Raw genomic sequence first — 13,483 nt, 5'->3', positions numbered from 1 at the left:
TTCCCTGAGTTAGTATCAAACCCTTTCGTAATCTTCTTGAATCAAGAAAAGGTTTCCTTGGCAACCATGATTCTATTCAAGTCTCTTACCTATACAGAATCACAGAATGCTACCTCTTCTCTCTGTGTCAATGCTGATAGGGTCTTTTTTTTGGTCTGATAAATTGTGCAGCTTCTATAATTTTTTTTTAAAACCAGCTTTCGGCTAGAGGCTTCATAACAAGGCCAAACTCTTTTTCTTCATGAACATTTTAAAATGCATTTAACACAACAGAACTATTTAAAGTGAGAGATGCAGTTATTTCTTCATGTGGTATCAATGATTAATAAGAATAGATTGTAGCAAGGGGACAGATGAAAATGTATGAGCAAGGGAAGAAATATTAATTTTCCTTGCAATTCAGAATAAGCAGAAGCGGCAAAGTAGATTGTATAATTATAGGATTAGAGCCCAATACCCGTGGATCTAAGATTGTCCCTTAACTTCAGACCTTGAAGAAGGAAATGCTTTGCCTGGAATGTATATTCTCTTCACCTCTGCAAATTCACACAATCACTAGCTTCTTTCAAAGCTCAGCTGAAGTATCCCCTCATCCAGGAAATCTGTCATGATCACCCTACCCCAAGTTACTAGTGTCTTCTGTCCATATATGTAACTGTAAATGTAAATGTATATGCCTATGTCTGTCTGTGTCTGTGTCTATGTCTATGCCTACATGTCTGTGTCTGTGTGTGTATACACACACACACACATATGCACTGTGTATGCATACATGCATGTGTCTGCATGTACATGTGTATATGTTTATGTCTATATGTGCATGTGTATATGGGTATATGTGAATGTGTGTGTGCTTATCTGTGTTCACTTTGTTTCCCCAAATAGAATATAAGCTCCTTGAGGCAAGGACAATTTCATTGTTGTCTTTCTAGCTCCAGCACCTAGCATAGTCAGGCATATCATAGGCGTTAGTAAATTCTTGTTGAATGATTGAATGACCACATGGTGTAGCAGAATGTGTATACTAGGGACTCAGGACACAGTGACATACTCCTTATTTTACCATTAATTTGCTGCATGACCTTCATTAACTTTACCACTCTGGGCCTCAGTTTCCTCCATAAAACAGGGAGATAACATCAGATCATCACTTAGGTCCCTTCCACCTTTAATATCCAATAATATTCTAAGGCAAAAGAATATCCCTTCAGATTTTTGACAGTTATGCTAATTGAAAGGGACAAAAGACAAAGATAAATATAAGATTTACATATCCGGAAGAAAAGAAATCTGCTAAAAAAGCAGCCCCCAGAGACAAGGCACTTCCTCAGTGCAAAGATGACTGCAGTGTACTGTTTCTCATCGTTTAATCTGCATTCGACCAGCAAGAGAGCTTTGGAATTGAAAGCTAGGGAACAATGAACCCCAGGAAAGTTCTGACATTATTGGACGAAGGCACCTGGCCTAGCAGAAATAAGAGCTTGGTTAATCTCCATGAGTTAAAGGAGAGGTCTGTGACTAAAAGGACCCTGCTTTGGACCAGGAAAGTTGGTCTAAGAAAAGATCCCAGAGCTGGTGAAAGGAAGACTATCTTAACCTGTATTGTCACCTGTTCCCCGGAACAGTAATTCATAGAAGAGAGGCTATACCTCCCTCCCTCTCTCTGTCTCTGTCTCTCTCTCTTTTTTCTCTCGTTCCCTCTCTCTCTATCTCTGAAACTGTGTGCGTTAGTGGGAGAGTGTGCCCCAAATTTATGGATAATTTATTTTTGCTTTGTCTTTTTTTTTTAGTCAATGTTTCAACAGTTAATGAGAGAATTTGTTGTTGTTGTTTAGGATGGCTTTCTTGGAGTGGAGAAAGGGAAGGATTCAGGAAGAAGTTTAGGCGATGAAAACAAACCAAAACACCAATAAAAATCCATTGTTGCTTTTTTAACTGTTAGTGGAGCCAGCTGTGGCTGATTTATAGGAAGCATACTAGCTGGGGCTCAGGAACTAGAGTATAAAGTCATAGGAGAGTAGCCACCCCTCAGATTTATCCATAGAACCTTAAGAGAGTTAGTTGTGGCTTTGTGGCTGTTGCTGCCCCTCTGAGGGACCTCCAATCTGCCAGTATGGCAGCAAGTTCGGTGAGTGAATTAACCTAGAGAGAATAGAGTAGAAAGAAGGGGGAAGGGGACTGGGGAGGGATCTGCTACATTAATGTCCTACTGAGAATAGAATTTTAAAAAAAACATTTTGAAAAGCGACTGCATCAAACTAACTTTAAGCTCATAGGAGTTTATCTTAGCTTTCAATTCCCTTTCTTTTTGACTTGAATCTCACCTTTCATGTGCCAGAGTTTAGTCAAGCAGCAGCACACTGAATTGTGTGCTACAAAACAGATTGGATGAAACTGCTTCCCTGAGATGATTTGGGGAAATAAATAGGATAAGATGCTTTAACTATGGCATTGTTACCAGAAAGGTACAGGTGTGTTCACTATATTAGTGACGGATTTTTTGAGAGCTTGATGCGCCTCCGTTTTGGTGCATTGTGGAAGTCATGTGCTCCATATACATCGGTAGAGGTAAGTGCTCGCCACCATTCTCTGAGGATCCAGCTTGAGAGTCATATCAGCAAACAGTGACAAGGGCACTGGATTTGGAATCAAAGACCAAGTATAGAAGCCTAACTTTGACCTCTACTAGCAATGTGACCACAGACAATTCAGTTAACCTTGCTGTAAACCTTTTTTTCATCTATAAATAAGAATAGGAATACTCCTACTATCTTACTTCTCAAGGTTGTTGAGGAAAAAACACTTTATGAACCTTAAAACACCATGTTCTGGTGACTATTTTTTATGATGAACAGTTGAAGGAATTGGGTCTGTTTTGTCTGGAGAAGGAAGAAAGGAAAGAGAGGGAGAAAGAGGAAAAAGAGAAAGAAGGAAAGAAAGAAGAGAAAGAAAAGAAAGAAAGAAAGAATGAATGAATGAAAAAACATTTCATAAGTGCCAAACACTATACTAAGTCCTGGGAATACAAATAGAAAAATAAGACAATGATTGCTCTCATGGTGCTCATACTCTAAACTGAGCTGTATAATACATACTCTTTTTTTTCCTGCATTGTGGCAGAGGGTAGAAATAAGAAGCTGTAAAGAGGCAGATTCCAATTTTCTATAAGGAAGGATTTTCTATGTTTTAAAACTAATTATGGATAGGCTCAGCAGTTAGGTGGCACAGGGCATAGAGGGCTGGGCCTAGAGTCAGAAGACACGACTTCCTGAGCTCAAATTTGGCCTTAGACACTTACTAGCTGTGTAATCCTGGGCAAGTCACTTAACCCTGTTTACCTCAGTTTCCTCATCTGTAAAAAAATGAGCTAGAGAAGGAAGTGGCCAACCATTCCAGTATCTTTACCAAGAAAACCCAAATGGGGTCATGAAGAATCAAACATGAATGAAAAATGACTGAACAACAACTATGGAAAGGCTATTTAATGATGTAAGTGAGGTCCTTATTTCTACAGATGCAGAATGACCACCAGTCAGGGAAATTGTAGAAGGGGTTTCTGCATGGACAAGATAAGAGCATAGGCTCATACCATCATGGTTTTAGAGTCTAAAGGGACTTAGAGTTCATCTAGTCCAATGAAACCACGGCTCAAAGTGTGAAAATAACCCAAGAGCATACAACTAATAATTGACAGAACCAGGATTTCAACTCAAGTCATCTGATTCCAAAACCAGTGCTCTTTTAACTCTACCATACTGATGATCTCTAATTTCCTTTTCAATTCCAAGATGGTAGATTTCATACATGGTCATTTAGCTAGTTGGTTGTGGCTCTGGGACAAGTACATACAATCCATGACTCCCAAAGGAGGGAAAAGAGAAGAGAGGAACATTAGAAGATCCCTACCTCCCCTAGTGAACATGTCAAACCGGTGACTTTCATAACCCCCTTGATTACAGTCTGAAAGTACCACTGGCTAGTAACTGGTACAGTGTGGAAGCCTTAAGTCATATATGACTATGGCATATGACTGATGATATTCCATGTTAGCTTATCTAATAAGAGACTAGTCATGAATTTGTGACTCACTATTGATTAAATATCACCCCTAAATGATTTACTCTGCCCAGCTTTATACACTAACAAGCAAAGTTGGACTGTGGTATTTGTATAGAAGTCTAAAATCAAAGAAAGGAAATGTAGTGATAGCCCAAGCATGGTGCCCACCTGTTCATGTGGACAGTTGGGCTGTAGGCATAATTCTAAATGGCATTTGCACCCCTCTTTTCCTACTTTTTTAGATGGTTCACTCACCCTACCCTGCACTCATGTTGATAGGTCTAGGAGAGGGGGGAGTTTCTGAGAAGTTAGTTGACCATGGCCACCATACTGCTACAACTTTCTCTCAGAGTCCTACAGTTAACCCTGTGTGTGTGTGGTGTGTGTGTTTGGAAATACATTCCTACTAGTTACCACTGTGGTTCTTGAACTCCCATAGGTGTGTTTTACAGTTACATAAATCAGGCACAATGATAACTTTGACTCTTAAACATGAAACATTTATTAAATGGGAAGGTAAGAACAAGAATATTCATAATACATAGTCAATAGTAAAAAATTAAGAATAACAAAAAAATAACCATCCACCCATAAACCTGGGAAATGCTCTTCTATCCATGGACAAGTTGTTTATGGGAGAGGGTAAGCACACACAGAAATCTTGCAATGAGAAATCTGAGTAGGGCTACCCATGTGCCTCAGGCAACTCACAGCTCTGGTCTACAAGTCCTTTTTGTGGAATGTCTATACTGCTCATCCACTTCTGAGCTTTTTCACTCTCCTGCTGGACAAAGTCACTTCTTAGCCACTCTGGGGCTGCTAAAGTAGTGTTAAGGTCAAAGCACTTTCCTTATGTCTGAAACCTACCAACTGAATCCAGTCTTTTCTCTGTGGGCTATAAGGGGGTTTCCCCTTTTCAAGAGGACAGTAAAGGGTAATGTGGACAGATTGCCCTCTCTCAAGCTGTAGTACTATCAAGCAATGCAGCCTCTCCCTAGCCTGATCTGTTTTCTGCAATCATTTTCTTAGCAAAACAGTGCATTGGTATAGCTTTCAGTAAAGCAGATGCAAAACCTTCCCTTCCCTACTCTGCTTCTTCCTCTGAAGTTATAGAGGGCAAAGCAGGCGAGTCCCTGAGTGCTTTTCCCTCCCTTGGGCTGTAGAAGGTGCCAGTGGGCAGAAAGCTTCACACAGGTAGAAAATTCTGCTTTCTTCCAGTCAGTTTCTAGCCAGAACAGAGCTCCCCTCCCAGCCCCCAGCAGATCGAAGTAGCCGCTCATTTTTTGGCTCTATCAGTGGGCTCTGCCCAAAGCAGTTCTTATCTTCTGATTCTGCATTCTGCTTCTTTCAAATATCGTGGGCTGGTGGTGACAGAAAGTCTCTGCCATCAGTTTTTCTCTTCCGGCAGCTGCTGTATCATCTCTTCTCATCTCTTACAGCTTCTAATCCTTCACATCATAGCTTCCTCATGAGTACTGATCCTTCTCTAACTCAGATTGAGGGGGAAAAAAGCCACAGTTAAATCACTCATAACACAATTAACATGCAATTTCTCATTATCCCCAAATAATTTTATGATTTAGTTTCTCAGCTATATCCTTCACTGAAAAGAGTAGTATATGAGCTGATGGCTAACAGTACACTGCGGCCATCCCCCCTACCCCTACTTCCCTCCACTGTATAGTAGCTCTATCTCTGAGCTGCTTTCAAACAGGTCCTCTTGGTACATCTGTCCGAGAGCCAGTTTTCTCTCAGGTCCTCAGAATGGTCTCGACCTACTTTTCCAATATGCATGCCCTTTTTCTGCCCTCTTTCAGCAACTAACGTGTCAATAAATGAAAGGGGCAAGTACTTTGCATGGGAATAATTTGAGTTGGCTGAAATTAGAAGGCCAGAAGAGAATAGGGAAGCCATAGACAGTAACCTAAACTAGATGAAGTACCTGGAGACAAAGACCTGATGAAAGATTACAGAATGCTATAGAAGGAAGCCTAGCATTTTAGGCAATCTTGGGGGAGTTCTAATTGGGAGAAAGGAGTGGTTGATGGTGCATCATGCAAGGAAAATAAAAATCAATGCTAGATGAAAGGTTAGTATAGTCTAAGGAGAAACTTAATTTTCATGTTCCGCTACCACCAACTCATCAAAAGAATCCTCAAAGACCGTCAGTCAGATTGGCATCTGCTGATCTCGCTGCTGGTGCTACGATGTATAAAGAAAGTGTGTCTTTTGGACTAGCAAGCAAGAGTCCTTAAGATAAGTGAGTGGTCCTCTTCCTTTGAATTTGAAGATGAAAGTTTAGGCTTTAAATTGAATCCAATATTTATAACCAGGGTGGAAGATGGATTTGAAATATTTATATTTTTCTTTTCCTATACTATTTTGACCAAAGGAAGTCTTGGAAAAGTTGAAGGGTGAAAACGGTGAAGTCACTATTCTAGAGGTATGAAAACAAGGGCAAGACTTTAACCAACACATGTGCTGCCCTCCTTAGCTGCTCAAAGAGCACAATGGTCAGAGGAAGGATAAAGAAAGCAATTTACCTTAAGTTTGAAGCAAATGAATGAAGAAAAGAATGCAATGAAAGAAAATGCATTCAAGTACTTAACTATGTGCAAGGTACTGAAGGTAGAAACAGAAAAGCAGGAGGCAGCTGGATGGCGCAGTGGATAGAGCACCAGCCCTGGATTCAGAAGGACCTGAGTTCAAATCTGGCCTCAGACACATAATACTTACTGGCTGTGTGACCCTGGGCATGTCACTTAACCCCGTTGCCTAGCCAGAAAAAAAAACAGGAAAGCAAGACTGTCCTGTTCTCTGGAGTTTGTTATTGGTGGTTCAGTTGTTTCAGACGTGTCCTACTCTTCATGACCACTTCTGCATTTTCTTGACAAAGATATTGGAGTGGTTTGCCATTTCCTTCTCCATCTCATTTTACCGATGAGGAGACTGAGGCAAATAGGGTAAAGTGACTTGCCCAGGGTCACATAGCTAGTAAGTGTCTGAGGCCGGTGCTCTATCCATTGCATCACCTAGCTGCTCAGCTCTTTGGGGTTCTCAAACTCTACTAGCAGAAGAAAACACATATAGAAGACTTTAGCTATTCAGTCAGATAGGAAGGACCAGTAGGCCTTAAGATGTACTAGCAAAGCAGACAGCAATGCCTCTTCTTTAATGTTATTTCCATTGATAAAACCATATCTAGTTCTCACGTTGAACCATTTGACAGTGCCAAGGACTTTGGTGGTGAGAACTTTCTTTTCCAGGGGTTCAGTAGCTAGAGTTGCTTTAGGTGAGGGGTGTGTGTATGGGGATGGGGGGGGTGGTGTGAAATGATGCTATTAAAAAGTTTCACATCATAAAAGCTACCACAATACCTAGCTGCTTTGGGGGATAAATTAAACCTCAAATCTAAGTGTTTTTGAAAGCATCAAGAACCATCTAATTTGTTTGTACATCATGTGTTTTTATGTATTAGATATTCATGGACTTTTCTGACTTGTGAATGTCTTGTATTCCTTTTTCCTTGGCTACTCAGAGTTAGAAGCATTGCTTGAGCCCACTATGCTCTTAGAGCTGGGCATTGGATGGTTAATACAAAGACCAGTCAACTGGGAATCTAGGGAACTGGTTTCTAGTGACAGCTCTGCAATTACTTCCTTGTGTTCTTTGAACAGATCTTTAAAATGAATTTGATTGAAGAGATTTGAGGGCATATCTCAGAACCTCTGATATGAAATAATTGGCTTAATAGAATTTGTCCCTAGACTGTATGTAGAAAATAGTTATGCAGAAGAGAGTTGAATATAATAAGAATTCAGAGATGGTTTGAAGAACTGAGAAGAGAATCATTCTCCTAAAATAAAGAATTTTTTGATTAAGAACTACTTATCTAACATCTTGCAGGACTACTAATTTAGAAATTAAAGGAATTTTTATTACTTGAGAAAATTGTGTAGTCATAGCTCTTTGAAAATGTCTACACTGAGTATTATTTTTGTACCATTATATTGTAGGCCAATTGGACCATATATTTTACTATTCATTTAGTAGTTAACCCAATGGACATTGTACCTATGTTTGTTATTATTATTTATTATTAATATTTATTGTTATTAATGATAGTAATGATATCAAATAGCAAAAATGCTGCTTGCCTTGTCTTGGCATTCAAGGCCTTCTGCAACCTTTTCAGCCTTACTTCATACTATTTCCCTTCATGAACCCTGTGTCTCAGTCAAACTGGGTTACAAACTACTCCCTAGAGTTGACACTCCACATTCTGACTCTTTCCATTCAAACAAGCCATTCCCACACCTGGAATGCTGCCATCTCAGAAACCTTGTATTTTCTGAAAGGTCAACTGGGTTGCCATCTTCTATGTAAAGCCTCACCTGATTCCTCCATTCATTAGTGTTCTACCCTTCTTCAATTTTCCTAGTACTACACTAGGAAGTGTAGGCCCTGTATGACCCTGAGCAACTCACCCTCTGCCTCCCTCAGTTTCCTCATTTGTAAAATGGGTATAATAATAACAACTACCTCCCAGAGGTTGCTGGTAAGGATGAAATGAGATTTGTCAAAGCATTTCACAAACCTTAAATAAAGCACTATAGAAATGCTAGCTCTTCTTATTGTTAGCCGTATTTATGTTGTACCTCCTCTTCCCCTACTGTCAATGTAGGCTTGAGGGCGGGGAGTACTTTGGTTTTTGTATTTCCTTGGCACAGCACAGTGCCTCAGATTCAGTAGGTGCTTAATAACAGTTGGACTGAAAACATTATCTGTGTTTAGTGAATATTCAAAGAACCACTGTAAAGTACACACTGATCTGAGAGAAGATAGAATGAAAGTGGTAGTTTAATGGATGAGACAGATTTGCTTAGTGTTACAAACTTGTTTAATCCACTAACTATTGTATGTATGAAGATACTAGTCCAAGATGAACCCTAAAGGACATTTTCACAAATGAGTGCATGGCACTATACCTTAAAGATTTTCTTGTTATTTTCTTGGATATATAATAATAGTTTTGCGTGTGCTTTGGCATGTGCTTTATTACCTTTTATCTTTTATTACTTTATTATTATATTACCTTTAATCTTTTTATCACTTTCAATTATTATCTTTATTATTATTACTTCTAATCTTTTCTTATCGTTTTTAGAATTAACATGAATTAAAATGTAGAGTTCTGCTAAGTTAGAATTTTTCTAATTTTTCTGGTTACTCTTTCAGGGGTCCAGTACCAACCCCATTGTCGACCATTGCCCATCTAGACCGAACTTCACCTACAAGGGTGTGGTCTAAAAACAGGTTTGCTGGGGACAGCAACCTTATTCCCCCACCATGCTTTTCTGAAGGAGTCAGGTAAGCAGAAATGTTTTCTTGAAGGAAATAAGCCACTTTGTGCATGCTGTTAATAATGACTGCACTTTTGACTAGTTTGGAGATGCAATATGATTAAATCATATGAGAGGCAGCCTAACATAGTAAGAAGATAACTTTATTTGGAGCCAAAAGACTTGAATACATTCAATGTTTATATTTTCCCTTTGCCTACTCTGTTATTTACCTTGTTTGTGTGTGTATACACTAAAGAGAACCAGGGAAATCCACGTCTTAAGTGTCTATCAACAAATGTACTAAGCATAAGTAACAAGCAGGGTAAACTAGATGGAAATCCTAAAGCAAGGGAGTATATGTGACTATAGAAGGTATAGTTCATGTAACAGGAATAGAATAAAAGTGGGGGGGGGAAATAGCATTAAATGTTAAGAATATGTGTTCATAAAGAGAAATTTAGTCACCTGAGAAGAGAAACTTATTGGGGAACTTTTAAGTTAGAGTTGAATGGATGTGGAAGAAGTAGACTACTTGTACAGAAGGAGAAAGAGGAAGAGTTAAAGGTAACAAATCTGGCAGGGAAATAGGATATTGCAGTGATGCAGACTTAACTGTGCAGACATTTGCTGGTGCATTCTCTCTGCCGAAAGCAGGACAGCTAATATATTTATGACTTATCTGAATGGTGTTTTCATCCTTTGCAAGATGGAATAAGTGGCAAGGGGAACTACTATCTGGACTGGATTCAGACAAATAAGAAGAAATTAGTTGCTTTAGCAGAAACAGCAAGAACCTTGGGGCAAGTAGTTTGTGACAAGATGAAAAAAAAAATGTTAGGACCAATGCTTGACATGGATAGGATGATGATGGACAACTATGAGAAAGATGAACTGGCATGGAATCTGAGGTCAGAGGAACTTGGTTTGAATTCTGGCTCTGCCACTTACTACCAAGGTGACCACTGACAAGTCATTTAACCTCTTTGGGCCTCAAATGAAAAGGTGGCACTAGATGACTTCTTCAGTTCTTTCTAGGTCTAAATCTACTTTGATCCTAGGGAATTCTAATTTTACTTGTATTTTATCTTCCAAGAAGACTCATATTTTGGACTAGGGAGGATTAAACAAAACTGGTTAACAGTTTTGGAAACTCAAGATCAGGGAGAAGATGGTCAGGCCACATCAAGCTACCCCTCAATGAGTTCAATTCATAGAATCATAGACTCAGCATGGGATATGATGAAAAGAATGCTGAATCTAGAATCAGAGGAGCTAGGTTTAAGTCTTGGTCTCTTAGGTAAAGGGATTGACCTTCTCTGGGCCTAAGTGAACTGATCCAGAAAATTGAGTGGGTCGAACTAGTTGATTTTCAGCTCTAGACATAAATCTGGAAGGGACTTTAGAGATTATTTAACCAATATTCTCATTTTACAGATGAAGAAATTGAGGCCCATAGTGATTTAAGGGCTTTGCTCATGCTAGTGAAGCTAGTAAAAAGCAGAGCCAGGCCAGGATTCAAATCCGTTTTCTCTGACTCCAACTCTGGTACTCTTGAGTGCATGAAGCTGAATCTCATCAGGCCTAGATAAATTACCCCACAGAAGCAGCCATGATCACTGAATAATTGTTGAAGGATCCTGGTAAACAAGAAAGTTGCCAAAGGACTGGAGAAAGGCAAGTGTCCCAGTCTTCCAAAAAGCATAGAGGAGAAAGGCCATAAACTATAGACCAGTGAGTCTGATATCCATTTCTGACAAATTTCTAGAATACATTATTAAGGGGAAAGTTTGTGAGCTCTTAGGAAGAGAAGCCATGATTACTAAAAGCCAACACAGCTTGCTCAAAAAAAAAAATCATGCCAGGTTAATCCCATTTCCTTCTTTTAATAGTATAACTAGACTGGCAATCAAAAAATGTTGTAGACATAGTCTGTTTAGACTATCCAAACATTTAACAAAGTCTATCATGCCATGCTTGTGGGTAACTTGGAAAGAGATGGGAATAAGTACACATAGAAAACACCATTATGTAAATTTGGGATTGGTTGAATGACCAGAAAGAGAATGTTCTGTTGGAAAGGGCAGTGGATTTGGAGTCGAAAGACCTGGTTTAAATGGCACTTTTGTGACTACAAGCTGTATGACCTTGAGCAAGCATTTAACCTCCAAAGGCCTTAGTTCCCTCATCTGTAAAATGAGGGGGTTGGGCTAGCTAGCATATAATGTCTCCTCTAGCTTTATCCTTATGATATGATGGCTAAAAAGCAGTCATTAGTGGGTTAACATCAGCTTGGGAAAAAAGGAGGGGTGACTTAGATTTGTCCCTAGCTCTATAATGTTCAACATTTTTATTAATGACTTGGACCAAATTTGCATATAATATGAAGTTGGAAGGATAACTAACACTTGGAGGACCTAGTCCAAATGCAAAAAGATCCTAAAAGGAAGAGAGAGGGCAACTACCTAGCATTTATTAAGCATTTACTTTGTGCCAGGCACTTGACCTTTTGTTCTTCCAGACGAATTTTGTTACTATTTTTTTCTAGCTCTATAAAATAATTATTTGGTAGTTTGATTGGTGTGGTACTGAATAAGTAAATTAACTTGGGTAGAATTGTCATTTTTATTATATTGGCTCACCCTACCCATAAGCAATTAATATTTCTCCAGTTGTTTAGATCTGTCTTTATTTGTGTGAAAAGGGTGCTGCCATTGTGTTCCATAATCTCTGGGTTTATCTTAGCGGGTAAATTCCCAAATATTTTATATTGTTATATTAGTTATTGTAAATGGAATTTCTCTTTATCTCATGCTGCTGGGTTTTGTTGGTAATATCTATAGAAATGCTAATGATTTATGTGGGTTTGGTTTATATCCTGCAATTTGGCTGAATTTGTCAATTGTTTCAACTAGTTTTTTAGTTGATTCTCTAGGGTTTTGATCTGCAAAGAGTTTTGTTTCCTCATTGCCTATTTTTATTCCTTCAACTTTTTTTTCTTGTCTTACTGCTATACCTAGCATTTTGAGTACAATATTAAATAAGGGTGATGACAATGGACATCTTTGCTTTATTCTTGATCTTATTGGGAAGCCTTCAAGCTTATCCCTGTTAAAAATAATGCTTGCTCTTGGTTTTAGATAGATGCCACCTATCATCTTAAGAAAGGTTCCATTGATTCCTATGCTTTCTTAATGTTTTTAACAGGAGTAGGTATTATATTTTTCAAAGGCTTTTTCTGCACCTCTTGACATAATCATGATTTTTGTTGTTATTGTAATTAATATGATCAATTAGGTTAATAGTCTTCATAATATTGAACCAGCCTTGGTATAATTCCCACCTTTTCATAGTGTATGAGCTTCGTGATATATTGCTATAATCTCCTTCCCCTAGTGTTTTACTTAAATTTTCCCCCCCATAGGTACTCATTAAGAAAATCGGTCTATAGTTTTCTTTCTCTGTTTTTGCTCTCCCTGGTCTATGTATCAAAACCATATTTGTGTCATTTTTAAAAAATGTAGGACTCTTTCTTAACCTATTTTTTCAAATAGTTTCAGAGTAATTGTTCCTTAAATATTTGGTAGAATTCACTTGTGAATTGATCTGGTCCAGGGGATTTTTTTCTTAGGGAGCTCACTGATGGATTGTTCAATTTCTTTTTCTAAGACAGAGTTACTTAAGCATTCTATTTTCTCTTCTGTTTATCTTAGCAATTTATATTTTTGTAAGTATTCACTGATTTTGCTTATATTGTGAGTTTTACTGGCATATAATTGGGCAGAATAACTCCTAATAATTGTTTTAATTTCATCTTCATTGGTGGTATACTCACCCTTTTCATTTTTGATACTAGTAATTTGGTTTTCTTCTTTCTTTTAAAAAAAATTTTTTTAAATTAAATTAACCTATGGTTTACCTTTTTTTTCCATAAAAGCAGCTCATAGCTTTATTTTTAATTCAATTTTTAACTTTCAATTTTATTAATCTCTCCTTTGATATTCAGGTTTTCCATTTTGGTATTTAATTGGGGATTGATATTGGGACTTTTAATTGACAAGCTTTTTACAAGCTCAATATGA

The 13,483-nt window shown here is 38.3% G+C and overlaps 1 protein-coding gene across 1 annotated transcript in view; it reads left to right on the top strand.

Annotated features, from left to right (window-relative positions):
- The window catches only part of LRGUK (leucine rich repeats and guanylate kinase domain containing), a 119,246-nt gene that overhangs the window by 93,886 nt on the left and 11,877 nt on the right, over positions 1-13,483 (top strand). The window contains exon 18 of the mRNA XM_021002352.2: positions 9,298-9,429. Within this exon, the coding sequence (XP_020858011.1) occupies positions 9,298-9,429 (132 nt within the window). The remainder of the gene's footprint in view (positions 1-9,297; positions 9,430-13,483) is intronic.

This window comes from Phascolarctos cinereus, unplaced genomic scaffold, assembly GCF_003287225.1.
Source record: "Phascolarctos cinereus isolate Bilbo 61053 unplaced genomic scaffold, phaCin_HiC Scaffold_1;HRSCAF=81, whole genome shotgun sequence".
NCBI lineage: Eukaryota > Metazoa > Chordata > Mammalia > Diprotodontia > Phascolarctidae > Phascolarctos > Phascolarctos cinereus.
This window is presented reverse-complemented; position numbering and strand designations above follow the sequence as displayed.